General features: G+C 40.0%; 1 protein-coding gene across 2 annotated transcripts in view; it reads right to left on the bottom strand.

Moving 5' to 3' along the window:
- MCM6 (minichromosome maintenance complex component 6) overlaps positions 1-17,173 on the bottom strand; it is a 33,384-nt gene extending 16,211 nt beyond the window's left edge. Inside the window, exons 1-8 of one of the 2 annotated variants that reach the window (XM_027590644.2) lie at positions 16,964-17,173; positions 12,746-12,892; positions 10,888-10,998; positions 9,129-9,378; positions 8,544-8,709; positions 8,124-8,269; positions 7,011-7,161; positions 4,435-4,576 (exon numbers count right to left, since the gene is read on the bottom strand). In XM_027590644.2, coding sequence (XP_027446445.1) covers positions 4,435-4,576; positions 7,011-7,161; positions 8,124-8,269; positions 8,544-8,709; positions 9,129-9,378; positions 10,888-10,998; positions 12,746-12,892; positions 16,964-17,070 — 1,220 coding nt within the window. In that variant the 5' untranslated portion in view covers positions 17,071-17,173. The remainder of the gene's footprint in view (positions 1-4,434; positions 4,577-7,010; positions 7,162-8,123; positions 8,270-8,543; positions 8,710-9,128; positions 9,379-10,887; positions 10,999-12,745; positions 12,893-16,963) is intronic. The other variant, XM_027590643.2, reaches the window with a different exon arrangement.
- Between the last annotated feature and the right edge of the window lie 4,751 nt (positions 17,174-21,924).

A 21,924-nucleotide genomic window follows, 5' to 3' on the forward strand; every position in this document is an offset into this window, starting at 1 on the left:
GGTTAGTTTAAGATCTAAACATTAATAATATGCCATAGCAACAGAATAAAGGATAAGAACCATCTAGATAGATGCAGAAAAAGCATGTGACAAAATCCAACACCCTTTTATGATAAAAAGTCAACAAACTAGAAATATAAGAGAATTGCCCACAACTTAATAAAGGCATCTATGAAATCCCACAGCTAACATCATAACTTAATGGTAATAGGCTGAATGCTTTCTCCCTAAGTTCAGGAACAAGATACAGATGTTTGCTCTTGTCATTTCTGTGCAACATTATACTGAAAAGTCTAGCCAGGGCAATTGGGGAAGAAAAACAAAAAGGCACCTATATTTAAAAGGAAGAACTGTCACTATTCCCAGATAACATGACCTTATAGTTAGAAAATCCTATGGAATCCACTAAAACAGAATAAATGAGTGATTGCAAGGTTGCAAGGTAAAAGATCAACAATCTATTATATTTCTATACACCTGCAATGAACAAGTCAAAAATGAAAATAAGAAAACAGTTCTATTTACAATAGCATGAAAAAGAATAAAACACTTATGAACAAATTTAAGAAGCACAAGCTTATACTGTGAAAACTACAAAACACTGTTGAAAAAAATTAAAAACCTAAATAAATGCAAAGATATCCCATGTTCATGGATCAGAAGATTTAAAATTGTTAAAAAGATAATATACCTCAAATTGATCTACACATTAATGCAATCTCTATCAGCATCACAACTCGCTTCTTTGTAGAAACTGAAAAAACAGATCCTAAAATTCATGTAGGGGACACCTGGGTGTCTCAGCTGGTTGGGTGTCCGATTCTTGATTTCAGCTTGGATCATGATCTCATGGTTGTGAGATCGAGCCCCACATTGGGCTCCACTCTGGATGTGAAGCCTGCTTGGGATTCTCTTTCTCCCTCTCCCTCTGCTCCTCCCCCTGCCACTCAAGTGTGCTCTCTCTAAAATAAACTAAAAAATAAAAAATAAAATAATAAAATTCATGTGAAAACTCAAGGTACCCAGAATAGCCAAAACAATCTGGAAAAAGAAGAGTCGGATGACTCACATTTCTGATTTTAAAACTTACTACAAAACTATAATAATCAAGATAGTGTGGTATTGGCCTAAGGACAGACATCGAGATTATGAAATATAACTGAGAGTCCAGAAATAAACCCTGACACTTACAGTCAACTGATTTTCAACAAAGGTGCCAAAAACAATTCAACAGGCTGAAAGAATAGTCTTGGCATTCAAATAACTGGATATCCACAGGCAGAAGAATAAAGTTGGACCCCTACCTCATACTATGTAAAAAATTAACTCAAAATGGATCAAGGACCTTATTTATTTATTTATTTGAGAGAGAGACAGAGAGAGAGAGAGAGAGAGAGAGAGAGAAAACACTAGTGGGGGGAGGAGAAGAGGGAGAGGGAGAAGCAGACTCCCCGCTGAGCACAGAGCCCGATGTGGGGCTGGATCCCAGGACTCCAGGATCATGACCTGAGACAAATGCAGATGCTTAACCAACTGAGCCACCCAGGCGCCCCAAGGACCTAAATTTTAAAAGCTAAAATTAACCCAAAGAATTGCAAGAAGAGACTTGAACATATACTTGCACATCAATGTTCACAGCAGCATTATTCACAATAGCCCAAAGGTGGAAACCCAAATGTCTATCAATGGATGAACAGATAAAACAAAAGGTGGTTAAGTCCATACAATCGATTCTTATTCACTCTTTAAAAGAAAGGAATTCTAAGATATTCTACAACATGGATGACCCCTCAATATTATGCTAAGTAAAATAAACCAGTCACAAAAGGACAAATACTGTATGATTCCATGTATATGAGCGACCTAGAATAATCAAATTTAGAGACAGAAAGTAGGATGGTGGTTGCTAGGGGCTGGGACAGGGGTAAATGTGAAGTTACTGTTTTAATGCAGAGACTTTCAGTTTGGGAGATGGAGTTCTGAAGATGGATGGTGGTGATGACTGCACAATTTGAATGTACTTAATGTCACTGAAATGTACATATAAAAATGTTTAAAATGGTAAATGTGATGTGTATTTTACAATTAAAAAAAATGGTGAAAACTTATATGCTAATGTTCATAGCAGCATTGCTTAAAAAAGCCAAAGTAAAAACAATCCAAATGCCCATTAACTGATAAATAGACAATTAAATGTGGTAAATACATATGACAGAATATTAGGTAATAAAAGGATATGAAGTACTGGCATGCTCCAACATGGCTGAACCTTGAACACATTATGCTAAGTAGAAGCCAGTCACAATGAATCACATAGTATATGATTCCATTTACAGGAAATGTCCAGATAGAGACTCAAACATGGATTAGTGTTTGCCTATGGCCAGTGGGGAGAATAAAGACTGCTAGTGGGTACGGGATTTCTTTTTGGGTAATGAAAATGTTGTAAACTTAGTTTGGTGATGGTCATACAACACTGTGAATATACTAAAACCACTGAACTGTATACTTTGAAAAGGTGAATTTTATGATATGGAAATTATATTGCAATAAAGATGCTAAAAGATATAAATAGAATAAAAGGCTATTTCTAAGAATTGTGTACAATTCTGTAACCAACAGCAACACTGTGGCACATCTTTTTGTGGTGGTGGAGGGAAGGTGGGAACAGAGGAAGTGAAGAAAGAAGAATCCCCCCCCCTCCTTTTTAAAGATTTTATTTATTTGACATACAGAGAAAGAAAGAACGCAAACATAAGCAGGGGGAGCAGCAAAGGGAGAGGCAGGCTCCCTGCTGGGCAGGACCCTGGGATCATGACCTGAACCGAAGGCAGACACGTAACAGACTGAGCCACCCAGGCACCCCAGACGAATTCCTTTCAACCCAGGACTATTTTCAAATCTAAAGCCTAGTCCTTGATATATGTGAAGGAAATAATATTTACTTATAAAATTCCAAACTAAAAATGTTCTCTGTTCTAGAACAGTGCCATTTTACAAATTTCCCAAATAAAGGGAAAGCAGCTTGATACGATATGAAGAGCACAAGCTTCACAGTCAGATACATCCGAATTCTAATATTCATGATTCAGCAGTCACTTGTTAGCTATGAGAAGTTGGGTAATTTACTAAGTTTCAGAGAAGTTTTGTTTGCCTCCCCACAAAAAGATGATTATTTTACATGCCTGTCTGGGTGCTGCTAGGACAAGATGCATATACATATACAGCACCAAGAACACAGCAGGTGTTTCAAAACTGGTTGCTATTATTTTGACCTCAAAGTTTCTTAAAAGTTTGAAAGTAAGCAAGTATTTGCTATAGCTTCTAAAAATAAGCAAAACTGCTAAAATAGTACACATGCTGATAAGGTTAGCATAACGTGTCTCATCCTTATTGCACTGCTATTGGAAAGCAGTGTCCTAGTTAAAAACCTTAAAAATGGGGGCGCCTGGGTGGCTCAGTCGTTAGGCGTCTGCCTTCGGCTCAGGTCATGATCTCAGGGTCCTGGGATCGAGCCCCGCATCGGGCTCCCTGCTCCACAGGAAGCCTGCTTCTCCCTCTCCCACTCCCCCTGCTTGTGTTCCCTCTCTTGCTGTGTCTCTCTCTGTCAAATAAATAAAATCTTAAAAAAAAACAAAAAACAAAAAACAAAAAAACCTTAAAAATGTTTGTATCCTTAGTCTCAGCAATCCCATGCTTAGGGATTTTCCCAAAGGAAACAAAACAAAATATTTATACAAATCATTATGTTCACTGTATCGATATCCATAATCATTAAAATAAATGAAGACAGGCTAGGAAAATAATTTTTAAGTTATAGTACACCAGTAAAAAATGGTGAAAATAAACATGGAAAAATATTTAGGGCAAATTAAAATTAAAAATTGCTATGCTGGGGCGCCTGGGTGGCTCAGTCGTTAAGCAGAGCCTTCGGCTCACATCATGATCCCAGGGCCTGGGATCGAGCCCCGCCATCGGGCTCCCTGCTCCATGGGAAGCCTGCTTCTCCCTCTCCCACTCCCCCTGCTTGTGTTCCCTCCCTCGCTGTGTCTCTTTCTGTCAAATAAATAAATGAAATCTTAAAAAAAAAAAACCAACAAAACAGCTATGCTATGATTTATAACCATGAAAATACATATTCATATATCCAAAGACTTATAAAAAGATTATACAAAGACATTATACAAGGATTAAAAGAATTCTAAATGGGATTGAGATTATAGGCAATTTTTCCCTGTTCTAAAAAATTGTAAAATGTTGTCACATTCTGTTAAACAAATTAAGGTGATTTAATCTAAGCAAGTTATATTTTCAACAGTCACAATCTATGCTCCTGCTTTAGTAAAGGCACACTGACTGCATTCTTGACAGCACAGAAACCCTGGAACTATACACACTGTTTTTTCCAATGTACTACCTCAGGCAAACACTTACTTGAGAAACTGGCTCTTAGCTGTACTTGGGTCACCAACAATGCAAACATTTATGTCCCCTCGAAGAGAGGTTCCTTCCCCTGTTGTCTTTGGAACACCACCAAAGAGCATCAGCAAGACACCCCGTTTTACTTCATCATTGCCTAAAAAGAAAACACAAGGTATTTTTCAGTATGAGGTTAAACAATTTCACAAGAAACTACAAGGCATGTTTACTAATCAAGAGCCAGGAGAGCTGAAGTGAAGTGTAAGACTGAATAAAAATATCTGGCCTCTAATCTTGGTTCTTGCTTTGTGAACTTAAAGCCACCTAACCACTGTCCCAATGTTCTCACCTATACCACAGATGTCACAAATGGTGATGCTCACCATCCTAAGAGCCTTTCCTTCAAGTTCTACTTCCTCATAAAGCCTTTTCTGATGTAGTACTTCTCAAAATAACTCTATAAATAAACTATGTCCAGCACAGCACACTGCACTTACTAGTTCTAACAGCAGATCTTGCTGTTGTATCGAGAGTTTGAGGAAACAGTCCATGATTTACTTCTTTTGTATCACCAATAGTGAATAGTGCTAAATACAAAAACACTCTAAATGAACTGCTATGGATTAGATAAGATGCTGAATGTGATTTATGGCTGCTTCTACAAGCTTTTTATGAATCCAATATAAGAAGGAAATGTACAGTAAAAAAACTGGATCTTTAAAAATGTGCAGTCTGGGGCGCCTGGGTGGCTCAGTTGTTAAGCGTCTGCCTTCGGCTCAGGTCATGATCCCAGGATCCTGGGATCGAGCCCTGCATCGGGCTCCCCGCTCTGTGGGAAGCCTGCTTCTCCTTCTCCCACTCCCCCTGCTTGTGTTCCCTCTCTCGCTGTGTCTTTCTCTGTCAAATAAATAAATAAAATCTTTAGAAAAAAAAATGTGCGGTTAAAAAACCATTTTTTTCTGTGCTAATTACTATGACTTTTTGTGAATTCTATCAACTAAGCGCTGGGCACATTTACACAAACCATCCCTTAAAGGCAGAAAAAAGAATCCATTCCACAAACAAAACTTCTGACTTATGATCTTTGAAACAAATGTGTTGGGAAGCATCATGGTTTTTAAATAGTACGCAATTTCTTTGATTCTTCTCACTTGAAAATGGACCTTAAGTCTTTTCTCTTTAGGAGTGGCTGGCCTTCATATCTTGCTTCTAAAAAATAGCACATGGTGAAGTGAGGGTGTGTAATTTCTGAGACTAGGTAGGTCCTGAGAAGCATTTTATTTCCTCCCCGCTTTGCTCTCTTGAATGCATGATCTAGAGGAAGCCAGCTGCCGGTTTGTGAGAACACTAAAACAGCCCTATGGAAGAGAGTTATGTGGCAAGGAATTGAGCTAACAGCTAGCACTAACAGGTAAGTCCTTCAGCCTAGTCAACCTTTCAGATGACTAGAGCCCCAGCTGATATCTTAGCTGCATCCTTGTGAAAGACTGAGTAGGAACCACTCAGCCAGAACCACCCAACTAAGCTTCTCTCAAATCCTGACCCATAGACTGTATGAGACACTATTTGTTGTTTGAAGCCACTAAGTTTTGGGGGTAATTTGTTATGCAGCAATAGATTAATTTCTGGGGGCGGGGGGAATAGAGCTAGATCAAAATTTGGACTCCTACTCAATTAAGGGAGGACACTCTAAAATCCATAAAAGATTATTAACCTAAAGGATTTCAGTTCCATTTCACTGGCCAAATGTTTAGATAGAAAAAAAATTACTTTACTTTTAAATAGTTAAAAATATATACCTAAAAGAAATACCCATAACCCCATGAGTTCCTGCCATAACTCCAACTCAGTATGAAAGGATGGAAAAAACAAGGGTAAAGCATGAGGCTTGAAAATTTAGTCATATCCTTCAACACACAAAGGGGATTAAATGATGGTGAGCAACTAGCAACCAAGAGCCAAGGAAACATAAAGAAACCACTGAAAGTATAGACATAGTACATATAACCAAGAAACATCATGAAATCTCCTTCTTGAAAAAAAAAATCAGTATATTAGTCTAATATATTAGAATATACTTAAGGACAGTTCTACCCTAAAGCCAGAAAAAGAAGCCTAAATGAACTTTTTTCTTGAAAAAAAAAAAAAAGATGTTAAAATATACATAAAATTTCCTATCATTTTTAAGTGTACAATTCAGCTGAATTAAATACACTATGTTTTATAACCACCACTCTTATCCGTCTCCAGAACTTTTCATCATCCTCAAGAAAGACTTTATCCATGAAACACTAACTCCCCAGTCCTCCACCCCCCAGGTAACCTCTATTTTGTGTCCCTATGAACTTGCCTATTCTAGGTACCTCATTTTAAGTGCAATCATGTAATATCTGTCCTTTTGTTAATGACTTTAATACCCCTTGTAAGTCCACTAAAAAACCTTTTGATCTGATTTATGTGCTGTAAGAAATCACTTATTGCTGTTTTAAAAAAAATTTTAAGTTCCAGTATAGTTAACATAGGTATTCATTGCTATTTCTTAATCATCATTTTGATTTCAAGTTTATGCCACGAATGGAAAGAACTCTTACCATGTATAGTAGGGAACAGGCTGGTACAGAGATTGTGGTACAGATTTTTATCCTGACTCATTTCAAACACTTTCTCCCACTCCTTCACAGTCATTTGGTTCTTAATGCTCTCAGCGGTCTGTTCCTCATCTCGGAGCTCTTTCCCTCCAAACTGAGGGGTGGAGAAGAAAGGAAAATATACTTGCATGGAAACAAAGTAAAGTGAAACAGAAAGAAAGAGCTTCATTACAAACAAAACAATAGCCTGGGAAGTCAACTTCAGAATCTCTTGACTACAAAGGTTTTCAAAAATATCCCCAAACTTGTAAGGCCTAAGTTAATCAAAATACCGAAGTTTGTCATTTCTCCAGTGAATTGAAAACAAAAAAGCTAACACTGTTTTATATTGCTATCGAAATGAATCTGAATGCTCAAGAGATGAGCCATAATAAAATGTTAATCACTGATACGAACATAAAGTAACATAGTATTATATTCACCCTTCTTCTTCCAATACTGGACTATTTTCCAAACTTTTTCTCACTGCTTTTCCACTAAGGACACAGATTCAAGTTTTACACAACTATTAATACCAGGAATCCATCGCTCACAGAAAGATCAAGTTACTTTACTTCCCAGATTACTAAATTTTTCTATTTGTACTTTCTCCAGGAGCATGATAGAGCAACTGTGTTAATTAAAAAAACAGTAAAATTATACCATGGATAATTTTTATCAATGTTCTTAAGGCATTGAGCTCTTAAACATGAAAACAGGTTTTTCCTCAAGGTCAGAAACACATGAAAAGATTTGAATCAGGGGTGCCTGGGTTGCTCAGTTGCAACTGCCTTTGGCTCAGGTCATGATCTCGGGATCCTGAGATTGAGCCCCGCATCAGGCTCCCTGCTCAAAGGGAGTCCCTCTCCTTCTGCTGCTCGCTCATGCGAGCTCTCTCACAAATAAAAATCTTAAAAAAAAAAAAAAAACCAAACAGCCAAAAAACACAAAAACTACAGAACCCCCCCACCCCACCATTAACACTGACTAGATAACTCAGCAGTTTCAGAAGCCTATATTGTTGTGGCAGCCCCAGGGGAGGTCTTTCTCAACCTTTTCCATTCTATTAAGACTCACCCTTGGGTTAGTGGGTGCAACACAGCATGCAAGAAAGACCAGCCTGTATGAAAGATCCCTAACACCAAGAGCCCGGAGTCCTCGAATGCCTTCCGTCTCATATCCATCAACACCACTTACACGGGAATTAGTTTCTGCACGTGCTCCTGAAAGAATGAATGAGTTTCACAGCTCAAATATCAAAGGTGCTGAGAATCAAAATTGCTTAAATAAACAAAACCCATAAATCCAAAGATTTCATTTAGGCCTTGAAATTTTTCAGGACTGTACTGTGTGATGCAAAATCAATTTGTCTCTATTCTTATCATATTTCCTTCGTCGCCTTGATGGATAGCCAAAAATAAGGAAGATTCAAGAAGCTGAATGTTCCTTAGTTTCAGGTAATGAGAATTTGTTAGATTTGAGCCAAAGATTACTGACCTGGTATGCTAAGCTTAGAGACATCAGGCACAACAATTAGAGTCCCTGTAAAGTCACACTTGTCACCAGCTTGAGCTGATTCCACAGCTTCAGCTCTCAAGATCACTTCTAAACTTCGGGGGATACTCCCTCGAGGAAGCTCAGCTTGAGTCTCTTGAATACGAACCTGTTAACAATGGCCAAGAAGAAGAGATTATCTTTCAAGTGCCATATAATCTAAATTAATGCCACAAATATCAACATATTCCAAATTCTTACCATTTGCAGACTTTTGACATTTGCCAAAATTCATCGTAAAAATTCTCTACCCTAATACTCCTTCCAATTTGGTAAGAAATAACATCTACTTAAAAACTTCACCTTTAGGGGGCACCTGGGTGGCTCAGTTAGTTAAGTGTCTGCATTCAGCTCAGGTCATGATCCCAGGGTCCTGGGATGGAGTCCCACGTCGGGCTCCCTGCTCAGTGGGGAGTCTGCTTTTCCCTCGCCCTCTCCCTCTGTGTGCGTGCTCGTGCTCTCTCTCAAATAGTGCCTAAAGGTGAATTATTAGCATAAACTGAATCTGAACGCAACAGAAGATAATACCTTTTGAAAATCAACAAATCTTGATTTATTTGTATCCAGCAAGAATCTCCTTCTGTTGGCACAAACTGGATTTCGGCAGATGTTCGGCTGTGTGTATTTGAACTGCTGTTCTACATCCTTGATCACTGTCTGACAGTCCAAGCACAGGAATGTTCCACTCACAAGCTCTGGGTGAACGGGATGAGTCCGTACCACCTGCCCACTGATGCGAGTGAGCAAACCAATTCTGGATGATGTGAGTTCTCGAATTCTGTTTAAAGATAGATGTCTCATTAGTAAATATTCATTTCCAAACTAAGAAATGTTTCTTTTTTTTTTTTAAAGATTTTATTTATTTATTTGACAAAGAGATAGAGAGCACAAGTAGGCAGAGCAGCAGGCAGAGGGAGAGGGAGAAGCAGGCCTCCTGCTGAGCAGGGAGCCCAATGTGGGGCTCAATCCCAGGACCCTGGGATCATGATCTGAGCCGAAAGACACTTAACTGACTGAGCCACCCAAGTGCCCCGAAATGTTTCCATTTTAATGATAGGGTATTCAAGAGGCGCCTGGGTGGCTCAGTTGGTTGAGCGACTGCCTTCAGCTCAGGTCATGATCCTGGAGTCTCGGGATCGAGTCCCGCATCGGGCTCCCTGCTGTCAGCGGGGAGTCTGCTTCTCCCTCTGACTCTCCCCCCTCTCATGCTCCCTCTATCTCATTCTCTCTCTCAAATAAATAAAATCTTAAAAAAAAAAAGATAGGGTATTCAAGGATAAATTTATGTTAAAACAAACAAACAAAAACACAAAAAAACAAGAGAAGGAATTCTTTGGACTTCTCCAAGAATGATTTAGTTAATGTGCCCATTCCTAAATTAGACAGTGTATATGCATTCACAGCAAAAAAAATCAGTATGAAAACTAAATAAAGGACACCAAAGAAATGAAATTACAACTATAAAACAGATGATCCCATTTTATTTTATATGCAAATGTTCTCTGCTTACCTACAATTTCTAAATAATCATGTATTAGTTTCACAATAAAGTTATCATAGGAAAAAAATGGTATACTCAGAAGTTCAGAAACACTTCCTTTACCTCACAAACTCATTTTTATATTAAATAACTTGTTAATTTTACAAGTAATTTCAGTAGTTTCAGTTTTCAAAATATCACTTCAAATTCTTGCAGTAAATTTATTCTTTAAATAACTGCTAACAGGAAAAAATGTTTTAAAGTTATGCCATTTAAGCTATGACAAAAATTTCCAAAGATTCATGATTTTCTGTGACTGTTCTCAGTTTTCATATTTTCTCACTTGACTGATTTTTCCCCAGATGTCCCCTGAAAGGCGTCCTGAAATATGACAATCCCCAGAAATGGCTTGATTTATCTTACTTCCTATTTCATCTCCCTAGAAAAATGTATTTCTCCAAAACCAAACTTTCTAGATAACTAAGCCTAACTCTTTACACATATAAGACTAAACCTACGGGCGCCTGGGTGCCTCAGTTGATTAAGCGTCTGCCTGCGGCTCAGATCATGATCCTGGGGTCCTGGGATCAAGCCCTGTGTTGCTCCCTGCTCCGCAGGGAGTCTGCTTCTTCCTCCCCCTCTGCCCCTCCTCCCTGCTTGTGCTCTCTCTCCTACTCGTGCTCTCTCAAGTAAATAGATAAAATCTTAAAAACAAAAACAAAAAACAACTAAACCTCCTGAGTTTTTTAATCATTAATTGATGCCTATACTGTTTGGTGAATTCCTGTTCTTCCAAAGGTTTCTTACTTGTGTCTGGTAGGTAGGTCTTGGAATGCAACATAAAAATCCTTGGCAAGAGGAATCTCTTTTCGGTCTTTGACGAAGGTTTTCAAGGCCCGACATAGGTAAGGGTAAACTCTGAAAAGCAAACGAACAAAAATCACACGTCCTCTTCAAGAGGCCTACTAAGGCCTTTCATACTTACAAACAGCTGAAACTAAGCAATTTCATCTGGCTACAACCAAGCCTTAAAATTTAACTATGCAGGAAACTTATATTGTCTAGTCTAGGTTTATGAGCCTCTTCCAATCCTCTCCTATCCACCACAAAGAGATCTAAGACAAAAGAAACACAAAAGATAAAATGCTATACCCAAATATCCACTATCTTTAAATTAGCACTTAGCACTGACACTGTAGGCCACTCCTCTGTCCAAGATGAATCTACCTGAACAATCTTGGTGGTTTACAATCCAGCAAGACAGTCTCTCATTTGATGTCAAGACCCGGTATATTTTTCTAGGTATAATTCTTGATTGATAAGAAATGGATGAGGGGAGAAATTTGTGTACTGACATGAGAGCAAACTGGCAGAAACATACCACTTGATTGGTTAGACTGAAGTGTCTTGATACAAGTTCCCAGTAGTTGTTACAGCGTGGTTTGTTTAAGCAGTGGGATCTGGAAGTCCTCTGAACAACGAGCTACCTTCAGGAGACAGAACTGCTACATGGCCTGGGCATGAGGTATGGGTATAGGTGTTTCTACCACCAGCCTGGATTTTCTATCTCCCTCACTTGTCAATACAACTTTTCCTGCTGTGTATTCTCACAATAAACTCTGCTGCTTATCCGTGCAACCGTTCCCGATGATCAGAAACACTGAAACAAGTCATCCATCTCCCAGCCCACCATGTAAAGGAACAGGGTTGTCTCTCCTTAGTTCTGGGTCTTCATTTCTCTTTCACAACTGTCCACAATGTCTATTTTAACCTGGTTTTATTTATACAGATTGTCACGTTAATTGTTTATTTATATTATGTTATGTATGTTTATATGTTATTTATTAATTTATTAATCCAAATGCTGACAAAGATTTGTTTAAAGAGATGTTCCTTATTTTATACAGCAATTAAAAATAAAATGAAAGACTAAATTATTAATGTCTAGTTTCTGCCCAAAAGAAATACCATTCAGCTATTAAAATGTTTTCAAGGGATTTTATATGATATGGAAAATTATGTTATACTGTTAAGTGAAAGGGCAGGCGACTCTATCTACAGTATGACCTCAATAGTTAAATAATACCCAGAAATAAAACAAAATGTGCCAGAAGATCCTTGGGAAACTCCACATTTGCAGACCTGCTAATGATGGTTATCTATGGATGGTGAGAATATATATGTAATCCCACTATCCACAGATATGTATGTATTCCGTCTACTTATCTCTACTTTCTACCTTTCCTACAACATACACATTACTTTCATAGAATCAGAAAAAATTAAACTTTAGGGACAATGTCATACTTTAAAGACACCCTGATCAAGAATAGGATCCACACACTTTCTCAAACACCTACTCCTGGGGGCAAGGGAAAGGATTAAAGAATGACACAGCAATAGCACTGAATGCCTGAAATAAAGTAAGCGATCCTCTGAAAATGGGAAAGCTACATAGAAGGCATAGATTTTCAACATTCCCATGTGAAAAATAATTCGGCTCCACAAAGGCCTAAATTAGTTCAACTAAAATGACCACTGGCTCTATCAAAGGGCCTCTGTGACAGCTGGCTTCTGCCTCACAAATGAACACTTGGCAGTTCAAGAAGATCTGGATTCACAGGCTCCATGCCTATTTAGAGTAAAGAAGATTAATACACCATACCTATAGAACTCTTCTTGAATTGTGGTAGAAAGTTGTTGGTTAAATTGCTCCAGGTCCACAAAACTCACAACCAACGTGTTTCTCTCGGGACGAATGAGCTCCTCTGCTAACTGTAAGTACTTAATTTCTCCATCACTGTTCTGGAACCTGCAGATACATGCAAGTCAGATTAAATTTAAGAATTAGGTAGTAAAAAGAAGAATCTAGATGCCTGATAATTCAGTGTATCGGTTAAAATTCATCAGCTGTAGGGTCAGACGGGCTCACTTTACTAACTGTGTAACTTGGGGCAAGTTACTTATCCCCCTTTTTTGAAAAAAAAAAAAAAAAATTAGGACATTATCTCATAAGATTACTGTGAAGTTTAAATGAGGATGCCTGTAAAATGCTTTGCACAGAGCCCAGAACACAGAAAAACTAGGCCTTCAAATTTTAATCTGCATTTCTTAATTTAGTATTTTCTAATAAAAATGCCAACTAGGGGCGCCTGGGTTGCTCAGTCATTAAGCGTCTGCCTTCAGCTCAGGTCATGCATGATCCCAGGGTCCTAGGATCGAGCCCCACATCAGGCTCCCTGCTAAAAGGGAAGCCTGCCTGCTTCTCCCTCTCCCACTCCCCCTGCTGTGTTCCTGCTCTCACTCTCTCTCTCTCTGTCAAATAAATAAATAAAAAATATTTTAAAAATGCCAACTATTCTTTTATTATTGTTATGTATAATTAAGATTGGAAAATATTGGGGTGCCTGGGTGGCTCAGTTGGTTAAGCGACTGCCTTCGGCTCAGGTCATGATCCTGGAGTCCCTGGATCGAGTCCCGCATCGGGCTCCCTGCTCGGCAGGGAGTCTGCTTCTCCCTCTGACCCTCTTCCCTCTCGTGCTCTCTATTTCTCATTCTCACTCTCTCAAAATAAATAATAAATAAATCTTTAAAAAAAAAAAAAGATTGGAAAATATTAAACCAAGAAATGCAGTTGAAATCCAAAGATTCAGTTTCTATAGGGAAAACAGACTAGTTGTTAATTTAAAAACAGAGATGAGGTGCTTCACTGTCCAAGTCCTCAGGAAAACAGAAACACCTATACACACAACATAAAGGATTATCACAAATATTTTTGCTTTTTGTTCTTTTAACATAAAATGCAGATTCATTTTGAGGCAAAAATCAATTCCTTCTTCAAATACAGCATGCTCTGTTAAGATATATTACTGGACATCTACCTGCAAAGCATTATGCCAGAGATACTTGAAGCTAAAAATGACAGTGTTGTTCCTGCCCTAGGATTGACACTCTCATAGGAGACACTCCTATTAAAGAGAGGTAACAAGAGAATCTAAACGTCCATGACAAATGAGTAAAGAAAATGTATACAACACATACAAAGGAATACTACTCAGCTTTAAAAAGGAAAGTCAGCTATATGTGTCAACAAAGATTAACTCTGAGGACATTACATTAACTGAAATAAGCCAGGGGCACCTGGGTGGCTCAGTTGTTAAGCGTCTGCCTTTGGCTCAGGTCATGATCCCAGGGTCCTGGGATCAAGCCCTGCATCGGGCTCCCTGCTCGGCGGGAAGCCTGCTTCTCCCTCTCCCACTCCCCCTGCTTGTGTTCCTGCTCTCACTATCTCTCTCTCTGTCAAATAAATAAATAAAATCTTAAAAAAAAAAAAAATGAAATAAGCCAATCACAGCAATACAAATATTGCATGATCCTACCCATATGAGGTATCTAAAATAGTCAAATTAATACAATCAAAGTGGAATGAGGGCAGCTGGCTGGCTTAGTTGGTAGAGCATGCGACTCCTGATCTCAGGGTTAGGAGTTCAAGCCCCAGGTTGGGTGCTGAGCTTACATTAAATAGACAGACAGCAGAATGGTGGTTGCCAGAGGCTAGAGCAAGGTGGGAAATGTGGAGGTACTAATCAATAGGCATACGGTTTCAGCCAAGTGAGACTGAATAAGCTTTAAGAGATCTACTGTGTAACATTGCACTTATAGTCAATGATAATATATTGTACAGCTAAAAATTTGTTAAGAGGATAGTCTCATGTTGTGTTCTTTCCACAATAAAATCAAGGAAAAGGGGTGCCTGGGTGGCTCAGTCATTAAGCGTCTGCCTTCGGCTCAGGTCATGATCCCTGGGTCCTGGGATTGAGCCCCCATCGGGCTCCCTGCTCAGTGGGAAGCCTGCTTCTCTCTCTCCCACTCCCTCTGCTTGTGTTCCCTCTCTCGCAGTCTCTCTCTCTCTGTCAAATAAATAAAATCTTTAAAGTAAATAAACAAATAAATAAAATCAAGGGGGAAAAAAAAGAGGTACAAGAAATGTGTTGGGGGACTATAAACTAATTCTGCCCAACAAGAACATCTAGAAAGGCTTCAAGAATTCAAAAGGTGACATTGGAATTCAGCCTTGAAAGACGTTCAGAATTTGAAAGAAAATAACACCACCAAAAAAACCCCAGTGGTGGTTAGACTGACTGCAGATGTTGGCAAATAAGTGGCAATGTCAACAAAGGTACAGGAACAAGGAGGGTTGTAGAAAGGTATAGGAACAGGCTGGTTATGAAAAATGAAACTGGAAAGAGCTGTGAAGAATTTGGGACTTTATTCCATAAACAAGGGCAAATCAAAGTTGGAATTTTGATAGGAAGTTAACATCTCCCCCCAACTCCATAAAGTGATTATCTGTCTTATTTATCATTATCCCCAGCACCTAGCTGTATGGTAAACTGCAAGGTAATGAAGGCAATTATATTTTGTTAAAATTAAACATTCATTGAGGACTTATGCAATATGGTGTGGTGGCCAGGTGGGGTTAATGATGGGATTAGATGAAGTGGCTGACAGGTAGATATAAGTTACTCTACAGAGATAATGGAAAATGGCACCTTAGGAGCATAAAGGAAGAAAGGATTGGTGCTGCCTGAAAGGTTTATAGGGTTTCACAAAGGAGTTGTGAGTCTTTAACTGGCTTTGAAAGATGAAGAGCTGTTAGGCAGAGGTAGGGAATGTAAATTAAATTGTTTTAAATATATCAGAATTTCATAAGACAGAATTATTCACAGTAGTAAAAGTGTGGAAACAACCCAAAAGTCAGTGGATGAATGGACAAAAAGTGGTACACGCATACAGTTAAATACTAGTCAGCCTTAAAAGGAAATTGACACATGCTGTATACATGGATGAACCTTTATGATATTATGGTGGAATAAGCTAGTCACAAAAGGACACACACTCTTTAAGTGTATATAGTGACATTCACAGTAAGGAGAAGGATGGTTGCCAGGTGCTGGGGTGGGGTTGGGGATTGGGGTTACTGTTTAGTGGTTGCAGAGTGTCAGTTTGAGAACACCAAAAAGAGTTCTGGAGATGGATGATGGTGATAGTTGCTTAATAAGGTGCATGTATGTACATCATGCCATTCAACTCTCCACTTAAAAAAGTTAAATGCCAAGTTTTGTTACGTATATTTTACAATAAACAAAAAAAGAATTTCATAAGGCACTCCAAAGTCCATAGTCTTAGGGAAAGAAGTGATACATCTGCACTCTCTAAGAAAAGTAACTGGCAGCAGTGGCGGAAAGCCAGGCAGGGAGGTTACGAGAGGACAGGAGCTTGGAAGGCAACTGACCAAAAAAAAAAAAAGTGCGTGCGTCCATGGGGAGGGGGGCGGTGGAAGGAAAGGGAGGGAGTGTGCTCACTTTCAAGCTGGTCGGGGCTCTCCCCTCCCCCCCCCCCCCCCCAGCATCCGTCTACGCGCAGGGTTCACTCTAGTACTTTTATCTCCATAGGCTCCAGGGGTTGCCCGGGCCCTCGGCGCCCCCAACACCAAGGGGCCTGGCTGTCCGGTCCAATCAGGACTCTGCAGGGATCCCCATTCGATCGTGCTACTTATCCTCCCCGAGCCTCAGTTTCCGTACAGGTTCCCAGGGCCGACGGGACCACCAGCCTTACAGGCGGTGAAGACTGAACGATGGGACCAAAGCGCTGCCCACAGAGTCTGAGGAAGGGCTCGCGGTGAATTTTAGTCCCCCGCGGCAGCCTGGCTAAGCCCCACAAGTGGGGCGTGGGACGCCGTACAAGGCGCGTGACCCCTCCGTTCCCCAATACACGGCGGCCCCACGGCCCCGGGAGCTGTGAGTCGGCTGGCCTCGAGCGCCGGAAGCGGGGAGGGGCAGTTCGGGGAAGTTCCGCGAGGAGGGGGCGCCCGCCGACTTACTCCTCCAAGAAATCCAGGAACAGTTTCTGACACTTCTCTGCCACCTCGTCGCGGACTTCCAAGTGCTGGCTGCCGGCGCCCGGCTCCGCTGCGGCCGCGAGGTCCATGGCTGCCTGGCGCCGAGGGGTCGCAGCTGACACGCTCCGCAGCCACGAGTCGCTTCACCACCGACGCTACAGCTTTGCGCGCGCCGCCGCCGCCCCTGCTCACCCCCTCGCCCCACCGGGATGGCCGGAACCAATCGTGGCGCAAGAGCTCGCGGATTTCGCGCCAAACCTGCCCAATGAGCGCGGCTTCTCCGTCCGCCCCGCCCACGGAGCCGGGATTTCGCGCCAAATGCAAAGAACTGGAGGAAGCCCGCGGGTTCTGCCTTTGCGCCTGCGTAGTGTGGCCATGCCGCCGGCAGTTTGGTTTCTGGAACAGGTTGAAAGGTTGGATCTCGGTTCGGGTGGTTTTTCTTTTTTTTTTTTTTTTTTTTTTAAAGATTTATTTATTTATTTGAGAGAGCGAGAATGAGAGAGAGAGAGAGCACATGAGAGGGGGGAGGGTCAGAGGGAGAAGCAGGCTCCTCGCTGAGCAGGGAGCCCGATATGGGACTTGATCCCGGGACTCCAGGATCATGACCTGAGCCGAAGGCAGTCGCTTAACCAACTGAGCCACCCAGGCGCCCTCGGGTGGTTTTTCAAATGTTCTTCAAATCATTTCACTGATACTAATTGAGCAGTAGACATAAAGCTCTATGGAAAAGAGAAATGAGTAAGATTCAGACCTGCTTGAGCCGTGTAATTGGAGGAAATAAACTGTAAATCACCGGGTAAAGCTGTACAAGAGCCCAAAGAGATGTATAAATAGCACCAGGGAGGGGCGTTGGCAGAGTTATTGTAGTTGGTGCTGACTGGGGAAAATCAGCGAAATGTTTGACATTGTTGATTAACTCCTCTCCTAAACGCAACTGTTGGTTTGCGTCCTCTTGATTTTCTTTACTCTCTTTCTGGCAATCTTTACCCAACTTCGTTCCACTTGCCTTTTCTCCTATTTGGTCATTCTTGGTTAGCCTTTGTAGATGCCTCTTTTTCAGTGAGCCCCTTAAATGGTCTGGTCCCAGGGCCCTTTTTTCTCCTAAAGAAGCTCTGTTGGGCGACCCTCTTCATTCCTGTTGTTGCGGGATCGTTGAGCAAGCCTGGTCAAGAAGGAATTCTTGAGGGGTTTTAAAGTGCAGCTTAGCAAGTTTACTTAAGTAGCACGGGGCTAGGATCCGTCAGCAGAAAGAGCTGCACCTTTGCTGTTGAAACTGGTGGTTATATACTTAGTGTTCAAGGGGGAGGGGACGTGCAGGAAGTATTAGGTCATAAATATTTTCTTGGAATTTCTACTCATAAAACTACTTTCACAAGAGTTCTCTGGTGCTTATTCAGCTTGATACTATTGGTGAGATGTACAGGCAGTCATGAGACCCTTTAAGAATGTAGCAACCAGCACCTATTTGATCCTTATCAGAATTAGGCAGGCAATAGGTCAGCCTTCTGCGCTAAAGATGTACATTTTTCTGCTTCTGTCTCTCATCACCGTCGCTTCTGGGTGCCGATGACTTCCACCTTGTGTATCACCAACCAGTACTCTTTCTTGGGCTTCCAAGAGATTAAGAGAAGCCTGGACCACTTCCATTTCTTGAGGTTTCCACACATGAAAATATTTTTTTCTTAATGCCAAACAGGGTGACAAAAGTTACTGTAATTCCTTTAACACCCCCATGCATGTACAAATACACTCTTCACAAAATACAAGGTTTAACGAAAATGCTCACTGCTGATGTACTATCTGAGACTGTATATCTTACCTCATTTGAAGGGGATGGGAACACTTGTGCCCTGTATCCCTCAGCTGTGCACAACCTCCAGATTCTGGACATCACCGCTTGTATGCATTTTAGGAACCTCAAACTCCATGTGCTACAGGACAGTCATAACCCTCATGCTACTAAGAATGGATCTAGGAGATAGCTAAGAGCAATTTGCTGACCCGATTTGGTCTCTTCCTCTCCAAAGGTCTCATCTTTCTTTCCCATTTTTCCTTTCTGCCCTCCTCTTTCTCTTCTATCCTCAGGGTCAGTTTCTCAGAACTTTAGTCTCACATACAGAAGGAAAAAAGCAAGGAAAAAGAGTGCAGAGTTCCAGGCTAATTTGGAGCTACGCTCGCTGAGAAAATTGGGATTTCCTCTTCTCAGCTCTCCACACCTCACAGGTCCTCCCTTCCTCTCTCAGACATGCACCTGTGGCCCAGAATAGTACATGACGTCTCCAAGTGAGGGTTGTGGGGATTCTTTCCATAGCAGGAGGAGGGTGTGAGTTATGAAACATCTCTCTGCTTTGTCCCAGAGAGTCATATGCCTGTGGGTATGTATAGGCCTGAGACTGCCATTCTTAGAAAGGCCTGCTTGCAAGGTTGGCCTTTGGCTGGCAGTTGGGAACTTGATAGGTAAAAGTTCCCTACACTGATAAGACACTTTCCCTAAATGATAAGGATGGCTCACTGTGCCTAAAATGTTTGTGCAAACAATGTAGTTTATGCTGAATTTGTTCTAAGAGTCTGGAATCTTGATATGTGCTAGTTAGAGGGTGCCTATGTGACCAGACCCCAGTAAAAACTCTGGGCTACTCTAATGAGCTTCCCTAGTGAACAGTGTGACGTGTGTTGTCACAGTTAGATGCTGGGGAGGAATTAAATGTATTCCCTATGACTCCATAAGAAGAGGACTCTGCTTGTGTTTGGTCTCCTTTGGACTATTCCATGTGCCTTTTCTCTTTGCTGATTTTATTTTCTATCCTTTTGCTGTAATAAATAAATGGTAGCTGGGAGTATAATTATATCCTGAGTCTGGTGAGCCCTCCTAGCAAATTATCAAAACTGAGGACCCCAAACATTATATATAAATAAAAGCTTCTTATAAAGAGAATTTTAAACATATACAAATATAGACAGAATAGTATAATGAACTTCCATTATATAGCCCCAATAACTGTCAACCTGTGGCCATTCCTGGTCCAACAACACACTTCTCTGCTTTTCCTTCTCCACTGTTACTATTGTCTTTAAAAAAAAAGCCTATTTTAGAATGGTTTTAGATTTCCTAAAAGTTGTGCAAGATAGTACATCCATTCTCATATATTCTGTGCCTGTTTTTCCCTTTTGGTAACATCTTACTATAATACATTTGTCACAACTAAAGAATCAACTTTGGCACAGTACTATTAGCTAAACTCCATACTTTATTTGAATTTTGCTAGTTTCCCCCTAATGTCCTTTTTCTCTTCTCAGATTCCATCCAGGATACCACATTACATCGTACTGTCATGTCTCCTTAGTCTCCTCAGGTCTGTGACAGTTACTTAGGCTTCCCTTGGTTTTGATGACATAGATAGTTTTGAGGAATACTGCTCAGATATTTTGCAAAACATCCCTCAATTGGGATTTGTATGATACTTTTCTCATGGTTAAACTGTAGTTACTGGTTTTAGAAGGAAGACCACAGAGGTAAAGTATAGTTCTTACCACTCCCTTACAATTTTGAAGCAAATCCTAAGTGTATCATTTCATATGTAGACATTTCAGAATGAATCTCTAGAGGATACAGACTATTGGAATGTTACTCAGTCATAAAAAAAGAATGAGATCTTGCCATTTGTGACATGAATGAACTCAAGAGAGTATTTATGCTAAGTGAAATAAGTCAAGCAAAGACACATACCATATGGTTTCACTTACATATGGGATCTGAAAAACAAAACAAATGAACAAACAGAAACAGAATCATAAATACAGAGAACTGTTGATTGCCAGAGGGGAACAGGGTGGGGCATGGGTGAAATCAGTGAAGGGGATCAAGAGGTACAAACTTCCAGTTATAAATAAATTATGGAGATGAAACTACAGCATAGGAAATATAGTCAATGAGATTGTAATAACATGATGACAGAAGGTGACTGTGCTTATGGTGAGCACTGAGTATGTATAGAATTGTTGAGTCACTATGTTGTACACTTTAAACTAATATAACATTGTACATCAACTATATTTCAATAAAAAAGGGCTATTTTTCCAGAGACATATCTTTGGCTGGGAAGGAACCTTCCTTCAAACAGCTGTAGCAGTACAGATTAATGATGCTGATTCTTTTAAATCAAACTGTAATATTTTCCTGGATTACCAACACTTTATCTCACTTTGAATAAAACTACCAGGTTAAATTTTGATGTGATTTATTGTAGCTGGTGTGCAATATTCAGTAAGATATTTATCAAACATACTATGAGGTATTTTTTTCCAAATATAGTCAATCCCCAACTTATAAAATATTAATATATCCTATCTCTTATTAACAGGATAAGAAAATTTTATGTTAGCTACTGACCAAATTAGTTTTTAGCAGTACTTGATGAAATGCCTTTTTAGTCATTTGCTTTTCTCTTTAGTTACCTACAGATGAGAAGTTTGATCATGATGTATATCAAAAGTAGGGGTGAGGGCAGTGGAAATTATGGCAGTTTTTACCTATTTTTATATGATACTTGTTTAATTTTTCCCAAAAGCTAAAATATCAGAATTATACACACACACAGTTACTGAAAACATATTTAAAACTTTCATCATACTTCTCATTTCACAATTTATTTAAAACATACCTTACATTATATTATTATAACATTCAGATTTACTCTTGTTTTTACAGCTGTTATAAAAATGGATACATTAATCACATTGTATCCATATTATTTTAATATTGATTCAACAGCTTTTAATCATCACCTTTTCAAATTGTATTCCATATTTAGTCCCCCTAGTGGTTATTAGACCAGTTCTCTCTTTTTTTTTAAGACTTTATTTATTTATTTGAGAGAGAGAGAGAGTGTGTGAGAGAGAGAGAGAGCACAAACGAGAGGACAGCAGAGGGAGAGGGACAAGCA

This window comes from Zalophus californianus, chromosome 3 (assembly GCF_009762305.2).
Source record: "Zalophus californianus isolate mZalCal1 chromosome 3, mZalCal1.pri.v2, whole genome shotgun sequence".
NCBI classification, from domain to species: Eukaryota; Metazoa; Chordata; class Mammalia; order Carnivora; family Otariidae; genus Zalophus; species Zalophus californianus.